The 24,661-nt window shown below is 40.6% G+C and overlaps 1 protein-coding gene, 1 long non-coding RNA gene and 1 other non-coding gene across 6 annotated transcripts in view; all 3 read right to left on the bottom strand.

Moving 5' to 3' along the window:
* LOC141735557 (uncharacterized) overlaps positions 1-24,661 on the bottom strand; it is a 176,587-nt gene that overhangs the window by 51,515 nt on the left and 100,411 nt on the right. The gene's annotated exons all lie outside the window — the stretch shown is intronic.
* LOC141735522 (zinc finger RNA-binding protein-like) overlaps positions 1-24,661 on the bottom strand; it is a 71,868-nt gene that overhangs the window by 37,325 nt on the left and 9,882 nt on the right. For all 4 annotated transcript variants that reach the window (XR_012584765.1, XM_074568440.1, XM_074568441.1 and 1 more), the window contains exons 3-5: positions 4,321-4,603; positions 1,773-1,911; positions 795-1,013 (exon numbers count right to left, since the gene is read on the bottom strand). Coding sequence is in view for 3 of the 4 variants with exons in the window: in XM_074568440.1 (XP_074424541.1) it covers positions 795-1,013; positions 1,773-1,911; positions 4,321-4,603 (641 nt within the window). In the remaining variant the exon portion in view is untranslated. The remainder of the gene's footprint in view (positions 1-794; positions 1,014-1,772; positions 1,912-4,320; positions 4,604-24,661) is intronic.
* On the bottom strand, positions 7,118-7,254 carry LOC141735697 (small nucleolar RNA SNORA66). The gene has a single exon (XR_012584820.1). It is a non-coding gene; the product is annotated as a small nucleolar RNA SNORA66 (small nucleolar RNA).

Genomic DNA, 24,661 nt, shown 5'->3' with positions numbered 1-24,661 from the left:
CAGAGAAGCTGCTTGCCTGCTAAAACCTCTGCAGCACACCCTGTCTACACGCTCCTTGATTTCTAGTATCAAAGTTGAATAAATCAAGGAAACTGGGCTTTCATACCTTTGAGCCAGTTTTCCCATAAACTTTCTACATCTACCGGTTCAACTATTTACTGGTTTCAACTATTTTTCTGATCAGGCTCTGTTTCAAAGAAGTCTTAAAATCCCTTTTTAAACAGAAAACAAAACAAAAAGTTCAAGGTAGCTATAATATGACAGTTGATTACCATCTGGCCATAAAATTAATGTCTTTTCATGTTTAACTACTTTTTGGATTTCTAATGTTTGAAGGAAAGTCTTTTTTTTTAGCACCCATTCTCCTCCCATTTTAGGTCAAGACAACCCAAACTTACAAGATTTATATTGGACTGCCTCTCCCTGTCTCTGTAACTGCTGTTTGATGGCAGCATGCTCCCAATTTCCCTGGGTTATATTTGTGTAGATGAGTTTTCTTATTTTTTCTATCCCTCATCTTTTCTCTCCAAACCTTACATTAAGTCACAAAACACCGTGCATGTAACAATGCCAATGCTTTGTATATTCTCACATGTAACAAAATAGGCATATACAAACATCAAATCTCTTTTAAAGATACATCAAAATATTTTGCCCTTATTATGATTTAACTGGTTGATACTTCTCAGTAGACTATGGTGTAACTGAACACAAACTGCTAAAATTCTGAGTATTTAAATCCTCTCCTGTAACAACTGCAAAGATCCCAGCAACATAATATGCAAAATTCTTACCAGAGTAAGTAACTGCTGTTGTACTGTACGTTGCACTTTGAGTATAGGATGGAACAACAGTAGCTGCAGCTGCTATTGGCTGCACAGTAGAGGATACCGGATATATAGAAAATGTAGTCGTTGCTGGACTTGGGGTTGCAGGTTTTATAGCTGTCACTTGTCGTGTTTGCTGGGCTTGGGTATACTGAGTTGCCCCTTGGCTATATCCCGCTTTTGGAGCTAATTAGGATAGAAAATAGAAGTGTACAAACATTGATATGTTTTAGTTGAATGAAATGCAAACCATATTAAGTGATACTTAATGATATACTGGGGAATAAAAACATAACAAGTTTTTTGTTTTAGTTTGGTTGGTTTTTTGCTTTTTTGTTTTGCTTTGTTTTTACTGTAATGGTTATGCATCACCTAACATATATCACACAACTGTTTAATCGTGTCACAGCTCATACTAGTAAGCCTCAGATTTAGTTTTGTATTTTTAACTGTGCTGCCATGCTTTTAAACAACTTTCCAGTTCAATGGTTTTTTACTAGAGTATATTAAAACAAAGTGCATCTAAACTTTCCTATTATTCCTAATTATAGTAAAAAAAGTAAATAGGATTTATGCTTTGCAGCATTCATGATACCAATAATTAAAGAACTACATACATTAACTAAAGAATTAAAAAAAAGTCTAACCAAGTTATCATCTGAACCCGCCCTTGATTTTTTGAGCCTACTTCAGCAAAAAAGTTTTCCTAGAAGTATGTTTTGAGTATATTTAATAACAATCCAAATCTTAAAGATAGTTACTTATGGCAATATCACAATAATGTTCAAGTTCTAGGTGCAGCAAGTTTTTCTACACATTGACAGTCAAAACTAGAAAAAAAATTAAAAATCTAGATAATGTGAAATATTCAAAGACAGACTTTTAAGGTATTAAAGTAGTACACAGATTGTGTATAATGACAGGAGTTTAAATCATGCCACCCACCTGTCTGGTAGTACGATTCAGCTACTGAAGGTTGAGGCTGGGCAGCAGCAGCCACAGCAGTTGCTGTTGGTTGTTGATAGTATTGTTTGCTGTCATAAGCTACAGCTGGGGCAGTAGATCGAACATAAGAATAGGAATCCTAAAAATTCAAAAAAGAAAAACCAGCAAATTTCTCCTTAAGTATATATCTGGAGTAATAAAAATCATTAACAGAGTCAAAGAATTTTCTTCAATTCTACTAAAGTAGAATTAAAAAAAATTTTACAGATACACTATATACTAATATATGCATTAAAGAAATTTAAGTTTACAGACGCTTCAGGCCTGAAGACAACCCTGATGGTCTTTTTCAGACTTAATATAGGAATTATCTCATGCTATTAAATCACTTTCCATTACAAATTATTTTTGTTACCGAAAAGGAACTATTCTCACTATTTTTTCATAATGATTTTATCAGATTACATTCCTGTAACATATGAAGGAAAAAAACACCACAGATCTCCACAAACCACAATAAATTCACAAATTTACAAGCATGACCCTTTATTGTCTTTAAAAATCCCATCATCAACAATACTTTTCAAGCCTTCTTTACTTTTTGGTGTATCAATTATTCCATTGGAGAACCATATCTAGTTTATTAAGGCAAGGCAAGTAGCCCATTTGAAGCCTCCAGAACTCAGGAGATGGTTAGTAAGCTTAGAAGGGGAGGGCTTGGAAGACACTATATGCATGTACATATATTCTCCCATCCTCATCATATTTATGGTAAAGTGTAAAGAATTGATCAACTGAGGGGTAGCAAGGCACAAACTACATTAGCTGAAATGAACTAATGTATACAATTTATTTTTATTTCAAAGAAATAGAACAATAAAATCTCTTTTCCATCCAACCTGTGTACAGTAGAATTATTTTTCTTTAATTTATGAGACCCTTTTCTGTCTGAATGCATCTAATAACTGACTAGTTTAATTACCTTGCAATTATGAGTAAATATGCTACTGGAAAGACTCCTACGTTTCGATTCATTACCATATGTAACAAATTACAAAAGCCATGCAAAGGAATTTATAACATACAACAACAATAGAGTCCTTTTCAACAAACAAAAATACTAATTAAAATCTAGATAATGCCTTGATAACTTTAGGACTAAAAAGTTAAATAATTGTTACAAGGGGCATACTATTTCAGTGTCCGCTGTCTCATAGTAAATGCACATTTTAACTATGAGACACGTCATAAGAGTTTGATAATTCTTGTGCATAAACACACCAGCCTAGAAATATCCACTGAAGACTGAATAACAAATGCTAATGTATCAAAAAAGCTGATAAAAATACAAATAAAGCTCGCATTTCCAATGGGAAACTACCTGGCCACATAAAACCCTTCATCTTTCTGCATCTAAGCTGTCTGATTGAAACCAATGGGCTAGGGTTACTGATGTGCATATATGCTTGCATTGTGTGAATCTAGACAGACAGGAAAAACTGCAACTTCTCACTCTTTCTTAAAAACTGAATAGGAATAAACACTTATGTTAGATAAGTCCCAAGATAACCTCTACAGACTGAAATCTTCCAACTGTAAAACTGATGCAGCACTCTGATTTGTACTGCTAAATTTCTTTATTCCTGAACTGAAGAGGAATACAAGTCACTGACAGGATGTTGTTTCATATGACATTTAAGCCAGTGTAAGAATGGGAAGTTGTCTAAAGTACCATCACATCTCTCCTCACAGCCCTACATGATCCCACCTCCAACCTCCATCTCTTGCATTGGCATCATGACTGTGCAGAACCAAAGAAATTCTGCAGAAGCCTGTCAAACCTGTGGAAAGCTGCTACTCCTTTTTCGGTTGGATAGTTTTCTGTGGAATCCTTATCCTGAACTGACCCACCCAAATGCTGACAACTGCTAGATTCAATGCAAGGAAGTGTCAGCAAAGGTCAGGGCAAGATGAAAACAGACAACAGCTCCCTTTTGCAGAAGCCTGTAGCCACACAAGCTTAGGCAGTGGTCTCACAAAGGGTACCCCAAACCTACCCAAAGGGTAGTTCCTCTCCTAAGGTAATCTTCTATCCTCTTACGTTTGGTACTAGAGCTCCTGTGGCACCCAGGAATCCAACAAGGGAACTATTTCTATCGCCTGCTGAAAATTTTTATTGGAACATTTTTTTCATCTAAATCAGTTCCATGACCCAGTTTACCGCGTGCCACTTGAACATTTAGGCTATCTGAGACAAGTATTTCAGCAGTAGTTCCCAAAATCATTTGGAGATAAATGTCAATTCAATGCTTATTGTGTGAACGTCTAAATCTTAGCTCCTGCTGATAATCTTCTATATGCACCATATGAGACTACAGCCACTTCACATTCTATCAGTTTTAGCTACTAAGTAATTTGAGTTGCATTCAAACTGTGATTCATGGAAAAGAAATAAATACAAATATCATCCCATTCTCTTACACAAACAGGCCTCTTCCTTTTAACATATCATTTAAAAATCACACAAGTGATTTTTTTTTAAACGCACCTGGTAATTCTGTGTAGTGACAGGTGGTGGTGGTGGTGGTGCTTCTTGTTGCCTCTGTGTATAACCATAATCTGTAGCTGTGTGCGCTGTAGGATAGCCTCCATAAGCAGCAGCTGTTGCAGCAGCTGCAACAGCTACTGGAGCAGGCCTGGCTACTGCAACTGTAGCTGCTGCTGGAGCATAGGCTGCAGTAACGGTGTGCGCAGCAACCGGTGCCTGGTGGACAGTGTAGCTAGCAACTGTAGTTGGATGGGAATAGGCTACACCTGAAGCAGGCTGCTGGCTATATTGGAAAAAGACAGTAATTCAATAATTAGATTAATTCAACATAGTAAGCTAATGCCTAAACATTTCAAAATCCCATATTTGATTAATACTTGTCTGTTCTACAAAAAGACCTGGAGCAGCTATCATACACTTTAATGGCTTTTATTACCTCTCTTCCACCCCCATTAAAAAGGCTGTGGATGTAGACATATCATGCAGGTGATGACTTTCTTCTTAGTGGGGGGGTTGTGTTCCACTGCTTGAAAAGAACCCAAGTCTTTCATTCAAAATAATATAGAAGTCTTACACTGTTAGCTTTTCATGACTGGTAAGTTTTTAAGTGTTTTAGTAGTTCTTCAATAAAACTGACATACCTGTCAAATTAAGAAAAATACTACTTTTCTGTGAGATCTCATTACTGACCTGCACTTGCATGATGTTTTCCAGTAAATCATATTAAAGTAATGAGATTTTAAAGACTTCTGTGAAAATTAGCTCAGAACTCCTAAATTTAAGGCAGACGCTTTAAATACACATCTCTGATAAGGGACTTTTCCCATAAAAATTTAGAATTATAAAAGCTAGCCCCACTCACTCATACAGAAGTCCACTGCCTCACAACATAAAGCATCAAAAGAACAGTCAGATCGAGCAAGACAACTGCTACCAGAGCTCTGGCAATCTTCCAGGCACATGCTGAGACTAACCTGCTTCTCTTAAATTTGCAGGTAGGATATTAATATGTGGCTATTTACTAAGAATGAGTAAATATTAACAGCGGAAATAAAAAATTATAGCTTCAAAGGCTTAATTATTTGAACTGAAACTAATATTATTGTCCAATATTGAACTATAACTGCGCATTATGATTAAAAGCCTATGGCAGTTATTTTTATATTTAAACAAATAAAGTGAAATAGGCAAAATATCACTATCTGGAACAATGATATGAAATGGGGATTGAGTGATTATTCTGAAATTTTTAGTACACTTCCTGCACTGCTTTTCAATAATATTTAAGAATCTCTGCAGGGTTTCACATCTCCATAGCACTATTAAAAGATAATTCAAAACCAATTCCATACCTATCAAGGAGGTAGCATCTCCTATTTTTTAGAAGAAAACAGAAAAATGATATCTCACTTGAAGCAAACATACTCAGTGGCAAAGTGGAACTGCAGCATGGTTATGCTCAAAACCAAAAGGAACAAGAAGTTACAGTATTTTTTTCCTAAAGATTGCAAAATTCTCTCTGACATAACTACCAGAAACAAAGCACCTTTTAAATATAGATACTATTATTTTTGCAAAAGACATTTCCATAACTCCCTTGTGTGTTTTTTTTTAACATAAACTGATTTTGTCTTTTTAATTACAGCAAAACCCATTAACTTCAATATATTAAAAAACCCCAACACATTCTTATAGCACAATCACACAGAGAAAATGTTATTATCATTGGACTTATATGCTTGGACTCCACCTTCTTCCCATCTTAGGCTCCTGATTGCTTAAAAGACCACTTGCATTCCATTCAAATTTAATTCAGTTGTGAGTTGTACTCACAATTATGTTTCATTTTATTTTCAGCTTCTTAGCATAACAGTGGAAGGAAAAGACCTGAACCACTCTGGTTGAAACAATTCCTCCTACTTGATGTATATAGGCAGTTTCTCCGTTCTGTAAGTTTAAGGTGAGAAATCAGACTCCATCAGAAAATTCAAGATGACAATTTTATGATGGTAAAAGTGAATGACAATCTATAAAATTAGGCTGCATTATCTACATATCTAACAGTACAGAAGTGTAAAATATTCAAAAGTTCTGAGGTAATTCACATTATCAAATGTATCTACTAAAAATACATTAAATTGAGAAAACAGGCAGCAGACTATTTAACTCAGACTGCACTTGAACTCATCAACAGTCTAATACTGCCAACAAGGAAAAGTCTTGCTCCATCCTATCCCCTCTCTTATTCTTCCCTCCTTCCATATACCAAACCTGGCTATGCCATCCTATTCCATCCCTAGTGCTAGTTCTGCTACTTGTCAAGCTATTCAATGTACTGATTGAACTCATTAATCTAGCAGAAAACTATGAGAATTTTTTTTTTGCTGAGATCATTTTCTAACATGGCAGAAATATTAGAAACATCGGTGCTCACAAAACAGTCTGCTGAGTGCCAGAACCCACATAAGTATTACGTATGGAAGCAGGGGTAAAAAAATGGGAGGGAGAGAAAGAACAGGGACCTGTCCAGGAAGCATTAATTTGGCTTTTCAAGTTTCATGAAACCGTGCCTAAGTTACTATTACAAAATACAATACAGTGTTCACAACACACTATGAGGTAACAGTCAGTTTATCAAAGAAAATGCTTTTGTTCTCAGAATATGTATGATTAGAGTTTCCTGACAGTTTTCAGTATTTATTACCGTGAAAAGATTGTGATCATTATGAGCAGGACTATTAACAAGATTCTGCTACAGACAGTTTCATTTCTGCTGTGCTATTTTTTTATCAAACTTCCTTATCATGGTATAGAATGAACAGCCCCAATCATTTGCTTTCTAAGGCTAATATAGTTCTATGACCACGTTTACTTTAGCAAACCTGTTTCCCTTGCTTCTGCAACATCATGCAGAGCTAGTGATCAAGTATGTAAGACTACAAGAAAAATATTCTAGAATTGACTGTTTCTTCCTTTTTAAAAGTTATGTTACGCTATGTTACAGAAATTCACAACATCATCTTTTCTAAATTTATGATGTTTCTTTTTCGTCCCATGGTCTTACTGAGAACCTTTAAACATTAAGATGACCAGACACTTTCATGTAATTAATTTACATCAAAAGATTTTTGTGCCGATTTAATTTAACTTACAAGAGTTTTTAATCCTTGTTTGGTGATTAGTGTCTCATCACATTTGCTGAGATGAAATTAACTCCTCCCAGACTATTTTGCCAGACTCCCTATTCCACTGATCTTTCTTGCAGTTGTTCTTTGCACCTATCCTAGTATTATCTACTCTTCTTTCTTGACTACAGATGGCAAGAACTGTATGCATCATTTCAGATGAAGTTTCAGCTGTGCTACCCACTCTGCTCCAGACTTTCTTTCCAGTCTAGCTTCCTCAGAGCAGCTTCTTGTAAACTTACCTGTGTATTGACACTATTTCCCTCACATCAAATATCACAACACACCATACTAATATAAACACAAAGTAAGACTCAAGACCAATCCCTAGGGTATTCCACTGCAATTATTCCTATTTGATAATCACTCTTCTAATTCTACTAACCACCTCTACAAGCTCCTTCTCTACAATTCTTTTACTAGTATCTACCCTAAGTCATAATTTTCTATACTGCACCCCATCAAGTATTTCAACTTAATCCCAAAAAATAAGACTCCAAAAGACTTAAAAAATCTTAAGCTTAAAAAATCTTAAGCTCAAAAATCACAGAATAATTTAGACTGAAACAAAGATTTAGAGGTCATCTGTTCTAACCTTGTGCTCAAAGCACAGCTAATTTCAAAGTTACATTAGGTTTCTCAGGGTTTTGTGTCCAGTCAGGTTCCAATCATCTCCAAGAATGGAGATTGCAAGACTGCTCTAGACAACCTGTTCCAGTGTCTGAGCACCCTCACTGTCAAGAATTTTTTCCTTAGTTTATAAATGATTCAGTTTCAAAAGCAAACGAGTTCTAGACCAAAATTTACTTAAGGCAAACCCAGTTTGTGAACATTCAATTCAAGGTAACTTCATATTGCAATTCTTACAGTGTTTTAACTTACTATCAAAATAAACACCATTCTTTGATTTAAGAAGTTACAGGCAAAGGACATGGCAGCTTCAAATCTTACTCTGCTGTACTGCTCTAATAATACCTCTTCTGCCAGAGATTTTCATTCAAAAATAATGTATTTTATTCATACCACACCTATTTCTTTAGCTGATCATAATAGTAACAGTGCTTCCCCACCAAACTCACCTTAATTTCTATTTTCTAGGAACAACACACGTTCTTCAATACCCATCTCACGGCTCAGATTTCTATTGCACTGTGTTTTCACTACCCCAGCCACAGCCAGTTTACAGTCTACATGTTGCACTCAATTGTTCTGTTCCAGGTTCTGTAGGTGTTTCAGTCAACTACAGAAGGCCGTTTCCAGCACCTTACCTAATGTTTTTTGTCTCTCTCTACCTGCCCTAAACTGCTACATGCATATCTCTATTTCCTCATGCTCTTTGCTTCCTTCCTCCCAAATAAACTTGCTTCTATCCAAAAGTTTTACACCCCAGCGTATACCTAGCTTGCTCTCATCCTCCACATCTTACCTAAGGAACCTCAAGATCAAGAGAATTAATTCTTTACACACAATTATTGTACCACAGTGCATGAGAAAAGTATTTTTTGTAAAACATGTTTGACTCAAATCTTTGAATAACAACTATACTAATTTCTACTGACATTAATGATGGATAATACTAATCTTTCTGATGCATTAGTATCAGAAAAAGTGCCACATATTATGAAATACCACTATGATATTAAACCTCCTAGATAAGGTTGACTGCAGTGAGCTGTGACCGTGTATCTTTCTTGACACTAATCTCCAATTCCATGTCAATCTGATTTCCTGGGGAGTGAAGGGCCACACTAGCTCACAGTCTTGCAGAATTCATCCCAGAGCAAAGGCCACAGCAAAAATTAGCCTTGTCCACATTGTTGTCTGGTGTACAAAACTCCTTTCATCAAGTGAAATGAATTTTTCCCAAGACAGGTGCATGTTTTGATTTGATATTTTGCAAGCTGGACATAAGACTAACACTGCTGCTACTTTCATGGTATCAATGTTTAATATTGCTGTATATGCACAGAACTGTGATTCTGAAACTATATAACATGTAAAAATCTTTTTCCCGTTTGCAAGCTCTAAGTCCCCATTCCAAAACACTAAGGCATCAAAGAGTTATTAAGATCTCCCTGCCCAATTCTACACCACATGGTTTTGCTTAAAAATAAATTCAACTATAGTATAGCTTTAAAAAAAAGTATAATTCTAGGTAGATATTTAGCCTGGAAAAGTCCAGCCTGAACACTTACATTTGGCTAAGTTTTAGTAAAACTCCAGCAACAAAAAGTCCACACCCTGAGAACAAGCTTTCAAAAAGAAGGTGTCAGCCATCACTACTCCACATTAGTTATTAAAATAACTAGATTAATTATTTCACATTTCTGTTAATAATTTTTATTCCCCTTTTCAAAACCCCGAATATTCAAGGAGCAATTAAAAAATCTTTTCTGAACTGCACAAAGATCTTCAACAAGGTAACTGTAGCAGTGGTTTTTATGGCCTTCCAAAGTGAAAAAAGATGGCAGCACACCTAAAATGATTTAAAGTCAGAAGCTGGCTAGGAGGAAGAAAGCGCTGATCAATAGCAATTAATGAAGTATTGGTGTCCACTTAGCAAAACATTGTTTTCCAGAGTTCCAAAACCATACAGGTTTGTCTAATATAAATAGCTATTTAATATAGATTTGCAAATGAGCAACACTCTTCCACAAAAAAAAAAAAGTAGATGAGAACTTGTATTATAATTAAATATAAAGTAGCAGAATCCTCACTTGTTGGTTACTTTTATATAGTGAAACTGATAGAAGGTCTGGATTTCCTGTGATTTATCAGCCCAAGAATGACAGAGAATTAAGAGCATTTAAATTTAAGAAACAAATACTAAATTATCTTCTGGAGAACACTTTGTTCTTGTCCTTTTTCATTTCCAGCTATCAGCCTTTTCTAGTAAAAAAATTGAAGGTAGAAAGCTTTATTTATTTATTGCACATTAACAATATCAAGAAAATGCAACACTTCTTTGATATAATGTTATCTATTTTGCCAGGTAATAACTTCAGGTGACTTAAGATTGTAAGATATTTTATTTTCCACATTAGGATATTTGTGGAATAAGTCATGCATTAAGAAACTTAATAAGGTATCTGTAGCAATTATTGTCAGAGGAATACACTTTCAGAAAAACGCAGCCTATTTCCATATAAGATATATAGCACATAAAAGGTATATAGAGAGGAAAGCACAGAAAAGATTCCCTATAAGCCTCACTTTTCATCACACTGACTGATTTAATTTAAAAACAAAAATGAATTGTAAATCATGTGCACATAAGCCGAAGGAATATAAAAATGCTTATCTCCAGTGCATCTCTGTACTAACAACCAACACACACATTAACACTGCTGCTATTCCAGCTCCGTTTAGGGCAATGAACACTGAAAACTCTCTTCCCTAGAGGCAAAGGACATTTAATTTTTTTTTTATTTTTCTGAAGAGTGCTATTTTGATATAGAGTTATGATCAGGACTAAAACCAATTTTGTCTCTACCCAAACTACCAGCTTCCTCAGAAATGACAGCTTCTAAAACATATTCCTTGCAGGTTTTTTTTGCATGCAAATGCAGAAGTCATTTCCAGGCTAGCTTAGCACAACACTTAAGCTACTCTTAAAAATAATTTTTAAAATACAAATGACTTGAACTAAAAAAAAACACAAAACAAACCAAAACCGCCCCCCCCCCCCCAATTAAGCCCTTATTTCTCAAATTCTAACTGTTAGAAATACTTGAACATTTTAGCATTAAGGAAACCATACTTGTTGAGACCTAACTGCTAGATTTCTCAAAGTTTCATAGAATACTCTATTAGTATCAGAATAGCAAAAAATACAATTTTGCAGTTTTTCTTTCAGGGATATGAAGGCTGAAACAAGTATGACCTAACTCTCCAAAAACTGAAAGAAGCACTATGATCTGCTGCTGCTTCAGTTTCTAACCTAGGAAGAGGCACTACTGAGTAACTGCTCAGATGAAGTTTCAGATGTTTTAATGGAACCTGGGCAGAGTAAAGTAAAAACAAAACAAAAATAATTATTAAATAAATAAATAATCAAATTAGCTTTTTTCTCCTAAACACACTTGACAATAAACAGCATAAAATGGTGAGATGAAATATCGCACTACAGTAAGTTGTATTTTAGAAGAGACTTCTGTTTTTCTAGAGCCTGTTACTCACTATAGGCATAAAATTTTGAAGACTGAATTTATCTTTTTAGAACTTTAATGAAAATTATTTCCTATTATTATAACTTTGTGAACAGAACATTTGTAATGCAATTCACTAGACCTGAAGGCACGCACATGTGCAATCCTCTCTTCCTGGTAACATATTCTGTGGCTCAACTACACATGGACTTAAAAAAAAAAAAAGAGTTCTCTGTAGTAATTTTTGAGTTTCCATTCTTCTTGTTTCTAAAAGCATCCTCACGTCATTCCATTAAAAACAAAAAATACCAATTGCTAATGGATAGCTAAACCATATACTATCAATAACTCAAAGATGAATATCCTCATGTTTTGTTTTCAATACACCCTTACTGCTTTGTTCATCTTCACATTTAGTCTCACTACCTGATTGAAATCCAATCACATTCTGCAATGTTTTCCTTACTGTACATCACAACATAACTGCAAGTGTCTGTAACAGTGATGCAAATATATGCTCCGTATCTACCTCTCTTTACTCAGTTGCACACAATGGACAGTTCAATGCTGATACTGCTTCCTTCATTATCAAAACATTGATTTTATTCAAGTCTAGTTAACAGTCACGTTCACAATGATAATGCAAGACAAAAAGAACTGAGCTTGAGATGTTACGTCTGCCTGAAAAAGTACCAGCTACTAACATTTTCCCTGTCAAAATCACAGAATCAAAGAATGGCTGAGGTTGGAAGGGAGGGTCATTTGGGGGTCCAATCCCACTCAAGCAGGGCCACCTAGAGCCAGTTGCCCAGGATCATGTCCAGACAGCTTTTGACTATCTCCAAGGAGGGAGAGTCCACAAGTTCCCTGGGCAACCTGTGCCCATAACTCTGCCCATAACCTTTTCCTCATAACTCTGGCAAGGTTAATGTCAGCAACAGATACATTATTAATATTCAGCTTTTATAGCTCTTTGTATCTCAGAACACTGTACAAGTGGCATCAGTAACATCATTCCTATTAAAATAAATAAATCTCATAGCAAATTTAAAACCATTTCCCAATATTTTTTTTTGTTAGTACAAGAACAAAAATTATAATTTAGATAGACTTGCCTGGTATTCTTTCTTTCATTATTAAGTTGAGCCATTACATTTTTGAGTTGTGCCCAGTAACTCCATAGGTATATGGAGTATGGTATATATTATCTTTTATATTTGGATGTTGCTTTCTCTTCCTCGTAGATAGTCATGAACTAACGCTAATTGATATTTCATTTTTACACTGATGACAACCTAAAAGGACTCTATTTCTTTGGTACACTGAAGAATCTTGTGCATTCTACTGGAAAAAAGTAATTTTGAAGAGTTACTTGAACTTAAATTTATAGTATTATGTGACATCAATATGTTTGTATTCTGATGGGGAACATGCTTAAAAAATAAGAACAAAACCCTAAAGTGTATGTATACAGTTGTGTGCATATCATGATTATGTACATGTGTTTGCATTAAAGGCATGTCTAGCAGATTTGTTTTGATGTTTTGGGGGGGTTCTTCTACTGCTACTTTCAAATCCAGTCTTTAGTTTTCATTTTGCATGTTTTGTTCTTATGGACTACATGCATTGCTTTTTCAGGTGATGGTCAGCTGTACCAAAAAGAAGTATTATTCTCTCTCAAGCATGTTGCGAAAAGGCCTCTGCTTATTACTTCTAAGAATAAGCACGTACCTCTTGACTTTCTATGAGATACTAAAGAGTTCTGAAATATGCCTCTTGCATCCTCCTTAACTGTCTCTGCAGACGTGCTTAAAAAAAAAACCCAAACAAAAACCAAACCAAACCAAAACAAAACCCCCTTTGCCTAAGGAATATCTTCAATTTTGCTAGATAACCTGGAAAGTCTTTCAATATAAATACTCTTAAAATGTAGTGATCAAAAGAGACAGCGTTGTTGAATCTGAATTAAATAACCTCTATTTACAAATATTTTTTGGAACCAAAATAGTTCAATGTACTACAATTTTTGGAGGGAGAATAAAAGGCAACTAGGCAACAAAACAGTCACATTGAAACAGTTTGAGTAAAATGTTTCCTTGAGTTCTACTGGCTTGTGAGTTTATTGGCTTTCTGTTCCAGTCTACACAGCTTTTGGAGTAAATGTCTGAATTTCTAATGGAAATAAGCAATCTGAGATAGCTATTAACTACTTCCTTGTTACAGATGACAAGAACTTTTACATGTCCTTCCCCTCCCCCCGAGATCACTTTTTGTGAAGAAGCAATAACTTTTTAGAGGGTTTTTTTAGTGATATTGATGTTTCTGATAAAGCTTCCATAACCTATAACAAGTTCATTTTTTATAGCTATCCCAGTGAGATCATATTATGAATTTCTCTTTATTCTTATAGGTAGTAAAGTTGCACACAAAACTTGGCAAACCCATTCCTTCAACTGAACCTAATGTGGTTACCCAAGCTACTTCCTCAACATCCACATCTGCTTCCAAACCAACTGCCTCTGCTTCAAATATAGCAACTAGCAGCAGCAGCACTGTGAACTCCTCTGTTGCATCCTCTGCGGTGAAAATTCTTACTCCCACAGCAAACGCACCACTTAACACAGCACCCAACAACAAAACATCTTCAACTGCTGCTAATATAGCTGTAAAGAAAATATCTACACCGAAAATAAACTTTGTTGGCAAGTACAGAAGTCAGTCTTTATTTTGAAACCTAACCTATTCTATATTTTTTTAAAGATCTTAGTGCAACAAATATGAATGTATTTAGTTAACTTTATGCATGAGTAACTCTGTTGTGTTCAAGAGAATTACTGATAGGTGAAAATAAGCACGTATATAAAAGTTTTGCTTCACAATTTCCGGTGTTTTCTGCCCTGTTGTCTCTACCTGACCTCCCTTGGAGGCTTCTCCCACCTTCATAAGAAGCCTCCCACCTTTGGTTTCTTATGTAGTAGCTGTTGAAGTATTGCAGTTTATAGTCCAGTTGGTCCTAATTTCAGTTTACAGCCTCGGCTGTTAAGGCAACCTGCAGTAGGTTGGTAGTTGACAACTGAGCAACTGAAACATCCTTGTGACACTGGAAATATAACAGTGGAAACTTTTGAAATAAGCATGACAGACATTTAGAGATAGGAAGCAGTTGTTCGACAGTAAGCTATCCTGCTCTTGAAGGAAAGACCTATGCAGTTGCAACACTGAGAGTATACTACCTTTGTTAGTAAAAACGTTATAAGGTTTTGAAGTACTTTTTTGGATCCATTTACAAAAAAAAAAAATCTGACCAAAAAAAAGATGATTGAAATATATTCGCTGAGTTGTTCCCATTTAGTCCTCTCTCTTTTGAAAAAGCATGAAAATGAACGATGAAAATTGCAACTATATAAAGCAAAAGGTTTTCTTGCTAAACTAAAACTAACTACTAACTAAACTAAGCTAAACTAAACTAAAAAAATAAGTGTTTAAATAACTTTTTGTTAAACTTCAAAAAAACAACCAACCTTTAATTGTATTTAAAATATGTTTAAGGTTTAACTAATTTTAAGAGACTGATAATGCTTTGGCCAGAACATTGATACTTGCAAATAAAGTCTTCAGTTTGCATATCATGTGTAATCATATTCTCATTTTATGAAAGTTAACGATTTAATTTTTTTGATTTCTAGGTGGTAATAAGCTTCAGACAACAGGAAGTAAACCGGAAGAAATGAAATCAGCTGAAAGTGTTAAAACAACAACTGCTTCTACAGTACAAACACAGGATGTAAAACCAGACACAGCAGCTGAACCAGTGACTCCTACGACTCTTGCTGTCTTGCAAAGTGATGTCCAGCCAGTGGGCCATGACTATGTGGAAGAGGTATTGATATGAAAATTTTGATTATTTTTTAAACTATTTTAGTGAAAAAATTATTCAACGTGAAACAATCACAGAATGGCTGAAGTTGGAAGGGACCTCTGGAAGTCATCTGGTCCAACCCCCCTGCTCAAGCAGGGCCACCTAGAGCCAGTTGCCCAGGATCATGTCCAGACAGCTTTTGAATATCTCCAAGGAGGGAGACTCCACAAGTTCCCTGGGCAACCTGTGCCAGTGCTCAGTCACCCTCACAGTAAAAAAAAAAGAAAAAAAAAAGAGTTTCCTGATGTTTAGAAGGAACCTCCTGTGTTTCAGTTTGTGCCCGTTGCCTCTGATCCTGTCACTGGGCACCACTGAAAACTGAAAAGAGCCTGTCTCTGTCCTCTTTGCACCCTCCCTCTGGGTATTTGTATACTTTAATAAGATCCCCCTGAGCCTTCTCTTCTCCAGGCTAAACAGTTCCAGCTCTCTCAGCCTTTCCTCATAGGAGAGAGGCTCCAGTCTCTTCATCATCTTTGTGGCCTTTCATCGGGCTCTCTCCAGTACGTCCATGTCTCTCTTGCACTAGGGAGCCCAGAACTGGACACAGGACTCCAGGTGTGGCCTCACCAGTGCTGGGTTAGAGAGGAAGGATCAGCTCCCTCAGCCTGCTGGCAATACTTTGTCTAATGCAGCCCAGGATGCCATTTGCCGCCTTTGCTGCAAGGGCACATTGATGGCTCAAGTTCAACTTGGTGTTCACCAGGACCCCCCAGGTCCTTTTCTGCCAAGCTGCTTTCCAGATGGGTGTCCCCCAGCATATATTGGTACATGGAGTTGTTCCTCCCCAGGTGCAGGACTTTGCACTTCCCCCTGTTGAACTTCATGAGGTTCCTGTCAGCCCATTTCTCCAGCCTGTTGAGATTTCTCTCTGGATGGCAGCACAACCCTCTGGCACATCAGCCACTGCTCCCAGTTTTGTGTCATCAGCAAACTTGCTGAGGGTACACTCTGCTCCATCATCCAGATCATTAATGAAGATCTTAAACAGAAAATATGCTAAAATTGGCAAGTACTCTATAAAAGGAAATAAACTTCACTAGTATGGAAAACCATATCCAGTTCTTAAAACATTCTGTATTTCCTGCCTTAAGCTACTACTTTGCTTTTCTAGGTACCAATAATGTAACTACACTTTAACCTACCATTGTTACATTTAAGTAGCAGACAAAATTTTACACATAATTTAACACCCTAGAGTTAAACCTACACCCATTGTGGGAAAGCAACGTAAGATCGCGAGGAGGACTGTAAACACGCTCAAGTGACTCTCACCTGGGGTGCTGGGAAACACATATATCACACTAATTGTTGTTCAGTCTCGGGTGCTTGCAAGGAAAACACTTGCACTTAGATAACGTAAGCCTGTGATGGACTCAGGGACACCTTATCTAGCCGCTTGAGAATCCTGGCCCGTTGTGGAAGAAGATCAAAGCACAGTGGGAAAACTAGGCCTGTTCGAACCCTTGAAATACCAGAGAGAACAGGGAGTCTGCGCACGCTCTTGCTCACAAGGACTCTCTCGCTGCCAAGGACTCTTGCTAACAAGAACTCTCTCTCGTGCCGTGGTGCCCGCGGTCCCTGCTTGTGTGCCTCTGCCCGGGTGTTGCTTCGGAGATTCCCTGGTCTGTGAGGTATCGAGATTAAACTTGTTCTTTGCCTTTCATCCGTGGTGTGTGGTTGTTCCTGCGTCCTGCCTGCATCGGCTCGCACACCCATCAATCCATTTTGAGGTTACAACTACAAAGGGGGTAACTATACCATTAACAGAAAAGTTTCCCCAAGTGCTTGGTTCCTAAAGACATGAGCCTATTGCAAATTTAAACTAGTTGGCAGACTTCCCTCCTAAAAATGACAAATGCTCCTCTGCTTAGCAAGGCACCTTTTCTCTCCAATTATCACCACCTCCTCTGTCTCCCCATCATTAGTCAACTGCAATACTGGCATACAGCCCACATTAAAAACCCAGAGCCCCTTATTGCCTTTCAAATGTTGTCATATCTCCTCTGAGAGTGAGACCTCACTAATTTGAAAATAAGCCAATCAAAATCTTTTTTATAAACAGTAGTAACTTACTGGAGGCTTCTTGTGTACATTAAATAAGCTAGAACAGCATGTTTAAGATAGCACTTAAGACTAGCATAGATTGAACAAAGGAGAAACAGCACCATGCAGCTCAATCATATTCAGTGAAGCCCCTTTTGCTAAAAATGCATATCCTTTAAGATGTGATGCAACTCAAGATAGCATGGGCACAAAATTAAAGGAAAGAAAGCATTTGGAGTTTTTACGCTATGATATATGTACATCTATCCTATAAAACAACTATGATTACTTCCATTCCCCGTGCATTTTAGAATGGGTTGCGTATAACACAATACTGTAAGATGATACTCACCAAGGGACAGCTCCGGTGCAGGTATGTCTGCAAGGGAGTGGGAGTTCACAGCAAAAAAAAGGGGCTTTTCCTGAGCTTTCCGGAGACAGGGAAAGGCCGGGAAAGCGCAGGCAACCCGCGAGAGCCGGCAGCCCACAGGAGGGTTGCTGACGAGGCGGAGGCGGGGCTAGCAGTAACGGCGCCCACCCCACTCCCACAAAAGGCGGCCTCAGAGAGCACAGCGACTAGAGTAGGCAAACGTAGCGTGGTGCGGCAGTTTGTGTGGAAGGGCGCTGAAGGGCTGTGCCAGCTTGCCCGGGGAGCTATGGTATCTACCCGGCAGAAAGCCTTGACCTCCCCAAACTGCACCCAGCAGGATTCCCAGATGGAGCTCTCATGGGAGCACACTGCCACCCAGGTGTCAGGCTGCAGGGTGTGCCCTACCCTTATGCCAGTATCAGATGGCAGCAGTGAGCATGTCTATAGGAGATGTGCCCAGGTAGAGGAACTCCTTCATCTAGTGACAGAGCTCCAGGAGGAGGTAAGTAGATTGAGAACCATCAGGGAGCGCGAGAGGGAGATAGACTGCTGGAGTCACAGCCTACCTCCCCTGAACCAGGCCCAACAGGCAGAAGGGCCACATGATGCAGAGGATTCCCTGTCCTCTCTCTGCCTGGCTGAACATGGTAACTTAGAGGATAGGGGGCTATGGGAACAAGTACCCTTAAAAAATAGGTATGAGGCTCTGCAAGGGGAACCCAATCATGCCAAGGAAGATGATTCAATGTCCACAGAGGTGTTGCCAAGGTTAAGTCAAACTACACCTTGCATCAAAACATCTTCAGTTAAGAAAAAAAGATGGGTCATTGTTGTAGGTGACCCCATCCTGAAGGGAGCAGAAGGCCTGATGTGCAGACCAGACCCACTTCTCAGGGAAGTCTGCTGCCTCCGTGGGGCCTGGGTTAAAGATGTGGCAAGAAAACTTCCCTCCCTGGTAAGCCCTTCAGACTATTACCCACTACTAATTTTCCAGACAGGCAAAGGTGATCTGTTAACAAGAAACCTGAGGGCGATCAAGACAGACTTCCAGGCCTTGGGACAACTGGTTAAGGGGTCAGGAGTGCAAGTAGTGTCCTCTGTCATTCCAGTCACAGGGAAGGATGAGGGAAGCAACAAGAAGAGCCAGCAGATCAATACCTGGCTCCAAGCCTGGTGTCAGTGGCAGAACCTTGTTTTTTTTGATCATGGGTTGGTTTACACAACATCAGGCCTGCTGGAGATTGATGGGGTACACCTGTCTCAAAGGGAGAAAAGGATCCTTGCACAGGAGTTGGCAGGGCTCATCAAACAGTCTTTAAACTAGATTTGAAGGAGGAAGGGGATGAAACCAGGCTCTTTAGAAGTAAGCCTGGGGGTGGTATGACAATGTCTGTGGGACAGGATACTAGCGAGGTCCCTTGGTCTGCTGACTCAGTGAAGGCAGGGGATGGAGATTCATGCAGCAGCAGAGACGTGAGGGTCATTGATGGGTTAGAAACTACGGCTGCACCTGGGAATGGACAGGTAGAAGTTAAGGCTTCTCCCAACAAAAAGGTGGCAGGACCAGGACCAGTAGCCCAGCTGAAGTGCTTCTACACTAATGTACACAGCATGGGCAACAAACAGGAGGAGCTGGAAGCCATTGTGCAGCAGGAAAGCTATGATGTAGTTGCCATCATGGAAACATGGTGGGATGACTCGCACAACTGGAGTGCTGCGTTAGATGGCTACAAACTCTTCAGGAGGGACAGGCAAGGAAGGAGAGGAGGTGGGGTGGCCCTGTATGTTAGGGAGTGTTATGAATGTCAAGAGCTTAATGATGGTGACAATAGGGTTGAGTGTTTATGGGTAAGAATCAGGGGGAGGGCTAACAAGGCAGATATCATGGTGGGACTCTGTTATAGACCCCCCAACCAGGATGTAGGAGTAGATGAAATATTCTACAAGCCGCTGGGAGAAGTCTCAAGATCACTGGCCCTTGTCCTGGTGGGAGACTTCAACCTACCAGATATCAGCTGGGAACACAATACAGCTGAGAGGGAACAGTCTAGGAGGTTCCTGGAGTGTGTTGGGGATAACTTCCTGACACAGCTGGTGAGGGAACCAACTAGGGAAGCAGCCCTGCTGGACCTGCTGTTTGTGAACAGAGAAGGACTTGTGGGGGATGTGACAGTTGGAGGCCGTCTTGGGCATAGTGACCATGAAATGATAGAGTTTTCAATTCTCAGAGAAGCAAGGGGGGGTGTGTCAGTAGAACTGCCACCATGGACTTCTGGAGGGCAGACTTTGGTCTTTTCAGGAGCCTGCTTGACAGAGTCCCTTGGGAGGCAGTCCTGAAGGGCAAAGGAGTCCAGGAAGGCTGGAAGTTTTTCAAGAAGGAAGTCTTAAAGGCGCAGGAGCAGGCTGTCCCCATGTGCTGAAAAATGAGCTGTCAGGGGAAAAAGACCAGCCTGGCTGAACAGAGAGAGATGGATACAACTCAGGGGGGAAAAAAGGAGAGTTTATGGCCTTTGGAAGAAGGGGCAGGCCACTCATGAGGCCTACAAAGATGTTGTGAGGCTATGTAGGGAGAAAATTAGAAAGGCCAAAGCCCAACTAGAATTAACCTGGCTTTCGATGTTAAGAACAATAAGAAAAGTTTCTATAAATACATTAGTAATAAAAGGAGGACTGAGGAGAATCTCCATCCTTTATCAGATGAAGGCAGTAACATGGTGACAAAGGATGAGGACAAGGCTGAGGTACTTAATGCCTTCTTTGCCTCGGTCTTTAGTAGTAGAGTCGGTTGTTCCCTGAGTACCCAGCCCCCTGAGCTAGTAGATAGGGGCGGGGAGCGGAAGCCCCCGCAATCCAGAGGGAGATGGTGAGGGACCTGCTCCAACACCTGGACATGCACAAGTCTATGGGGCCGGATGGGATCCACCTGAGGGTACTGAGGGAGCTGGTGGAAGTGCTCACTGAGCCACTTTTCATCATTTACCAGCAGTCCTGGCTAATCAGGGAGGTCCCAGTTGACTGGAGGCTAGCAAGTGTGACGCCCATCCACAAGAAGGGCCGCAAGGAGGATCCAGGGAACTACAGGCCTGTCAGCCTGACCTCGGTGCCTGGGAAGGTCATGGAACAGATCATCCTGAGTGCCATTATGTGGCACATGCAGGACAACCAGGTGATCAGGCCCAGTCAGCATGGGTTCATGAAAGGCAGGTCCTGCTTGACAAACCTGATCTCCTCCTATGACAGGGTGACCCGCTTGGTGGATGAGGGAAAGGCCGTGGATGTTGTTTACCTGGACTTTAGTAAGGCCTTTGACACGGTTTCCCACAGCATCCTCCTGGAGAAACTGGCTGCCCATGGCTTGGATGGGAGTACTCTTTGCTGGGTTAAAAACTGGCTGGAGGGCTGGGCCCAGAGAGTGGTGGTGAATGGAGTCCAATCCACTTGGCGGCCGGTCTCGAGCGGTGTTCCCCAGGGCTCGGTATTGGGGCTGGTTCTGTTTAATATCTTGATCAATGATCTGGAGGAGGGGATCGAGTGCACCCTCAGTAAGTTTGCAGATGACACCAAGTTGGGTGGGAGTGTTGATCTGCTTGAGGGTAGGAAGGCTCTACAGAGGGATCTGGACAGGCTGGATCGATGGGCCGAGGCCAATGGTATGAGGTTCAACATGGCCAAGTGCCGGGTCCTGCACTTGGGTCACACTCAACCCCATGCAGCGCTACAGGCTTGGGGCACAGTGGCTGGAGAGCTGCCCGGCAGAAAAGGACCTGGGGGTGTTGGTCGACTGCCAGCTGACTATGAGCCAGCAGTGTGCCCAGGTGGCCAACAGCATCCTGGCCTGTATCAGGAATAGTGTGGCCAGCAGGGAAGTGATTGTCCCCCTGTATTCGGCACTGGTGAGGCCCCACCTCGAGTACTGTGTCCAGTTTTGGGCCCCTCACTGCAAAAAAGACCTTGAGGTGCTGGAGCGTGTCCAGAGAAGGGCAACAGAGCTGGTGGGGGGTCTGGAAAATAGGTCTTATGAGGAGTGGCTGAGGGAGCTGGGGTTGTTTAGCCTGGAGAAGAGGAGGCTGAGGGGAGACCTTATTGCTCTCTACAACTACCTGAGAGGAGGGTGTAGAGAGGTGGGGGTTGGTCTCTTCTCCCAAGTAACAGGCCATAGGACAAGAGGAAACAGACTCAAGTTGCACTGGGGAGGTTTAGACTGGATATTAGAAAAAACTTTTACACTGAAAGGGTTATCAAGTGTTGGAACAGGCTGCTCAGGGAAGTGGCTGAGTCACCTTCCAACCTTGGCAATTCTATGAATAAATGTTTTTCTTAACAGAAGTTAAGTCTAGTGGCACACTTTCACTTTAGAATAAGCCTTAAGTCCTACTCAGTACTGTCCCTATCTTCCTCTTGCCCACCACAGAATCATAGAATTGCCTAGGTTGGAAGGGACCTTTCAGATCATCGAGTCCAACCATCAACCTAACACTGACAAAAACCAGCACTAAACCATATCTCTGAGCACTATGTCTACCTGTCTTTTAAATAACTCCTCTTGTCCTATTGCCTGTTACCTGGGAGGAGAGACCGACCCCCACCTCTCTACAGCCTCCTTTCAGGTAGTTGTAGAGAGCAATAAGGTCTCCCCTCAGCCTCCTCTTCTCCAGGCTAAACACCCCCAGCTCCCTCAGCCGCTCCTCATAAGACCTATTCTCCAGACCCCCCACCAGCTTCCTTGCCCTTCTCTGGACCTGTGCCAGCACCTCAAGGTCTTTTTTGTGGTGAGGGGCCCAAAACTGGACACAGTATCTGCAAACTTACTGAGGGTGCACTCAGTCCCCTCGTCCAGATCATTGATAAAGATATTAAAGAGCACTTGCCCCAATACTGAGCCCTGCGGAACACCACTTGTGACTGGCCCTACAGCCAGTTTTTTTACCTAGCGAAGAGTACTCGTGTCCAAGCCATGGGCAGACAGTTTCTCCAGGAGAAGTACAAGTCTGTATTACGTTTAGTGATACTTTAGGCTTGAGCTAGTAGGCCTGTGTGGATTACAGCCCTAACATCTCAGAAAGACTGAATACTTTTGAAATAACTACCTAAACGGAGGGGGGTGGGGGTGGGGAAGGAGCAGGAAGTCGCTGCTTGGAGGGGGCTGGGGCGTCCCGGGTCCGGTCGGGGAGCAGGGGTTCTGTAATCGTGTTTGTATATTCCTCTGTCCGTGTTATTGTTGTTGTTTGCCTGTTCCCTCTGCTGTTCTGTTAAACTGCCTTTGTCTCAACCCAAGAGTTTTGCTTTTTTCTTCTGATTCTTCCTGTATTAGGAAGGCCCGAGCGAGCGGCACGTGGTTCTTTGTTGCTATCTGAGGCTAAACCACGACAATCCTTTTTGGCGCCCAACGTGGGGCTCGAAGGGTTGAGATAACGACAGAATCCAACTAGAGCTTGGAAAAACGAATTTTGGTGTGTGCATTTATTGTATTAGGTAAATAGTCGCTGGTCACCATGTTGCTTGGTTTGTTCTCATGGCTGGGTTATGTGAATTCCTATATGGCTTATGTACTCCCTGCAATGATGTTTGTTACTTCTGGGAGAGGGATGAGGATTATCATTCTGCTGTCCTGTGCAATATCGGCTTATGAGATGATAACATCACTTGTTAGACAGTTACTTTGGGGCTTTTATGTGGTGTTGCTGTCCTGTCCGTACCTTGGGCACCGTCTCTCAGAATTTATTAATAATTACACCCAGTCTGTGGGGGAAACAGGGGGGGACACTTTCCCCAGCTCTTTTGCCTCCCTTTTCTCCTTTGGGTCAGGTATGGCAGCTTTTGAGAATTTTGAATATCCTTGGGATGCTCAAACCAGCCTGGTCCTAGTGTTATGTCTCCTGAATGTGTTCCAGGTCTTGTTTAGGGTTAAACAGCTATTTAAGACTGCCACCCGGAGATCTGCCCCGAGGCTGGATAGTCAGGGGTGGCAGGGCATGTGGGAGAACATGGGCAGGTACCTAGAGAACTTCTCACCTCCAGTGGTCTGGGACTTCACCCCTGAACAATTACAGGACCCTGATAAAGCGGTAGAATATCTGAAGGGGAAATGCTGTGGCTGCTCCAGAGAGGCACAACTCACCGCGCTGTGCTGGGCCCTGGCCAGTATCTACCAGGCGCTGCTCAGTGTTACGCAGCACCCTCAGGGGAAAGAGATGGAGACCAGACCGGTGGCCACTCCAACTCCTGCAGCAGCCACTGACGCTGAACCAGGGAACCAACCCATGCCAGTATCAGTTGCCCCCATACAGAAGAAGAAGTACACAAAGAAATCAGTTCGCTTAGTAAGAGATGATGATGAACCAGGGCCATCACGAGAACAGGAGGAAGAGGCAGAACCAGAGATAATTACCCGATCCCTATCCCTGAGTGAGTTGCGGGATATGCGAAAAGATTTTATCCGACTTTCAGGCGAGCACATTGTCACCTGGCTGCTCCGGTGCTGGGATAATGGGGCCAGTAGCCTGGAATTAGAGGGCAGGGAGGCCAGGCAGCTGGGATCCCTGTCTAGGGAAGGCGGCATTGACAAGGCAATTGGGAAGAAGACCCAAGCCCTCAGCCTCTGGAAACGACTCCTGTCAGGCGTGAGGGAGAGGTACCCCTTCAGTGAGGATGCTGTATGTCAACCAAGCAAGTGGAC

The sequence above is a fragment of the Larus michahellis genome, chromosome W (assembly GCF_964199755.1).
Source record: "Larus michahellis chromosome W, bLarMic1.1, whole genome shotgun sequence".
In the NCBI taxonomy this organism is placed as follows: Eukaryota; Metazoa; Chordata; class Aves; order Charadriiformes; family Laridae; genus Larus; species Larus michahellis.
This window is presented reverse-complemented; position numbering and strand designations above follow the sequence as displayed.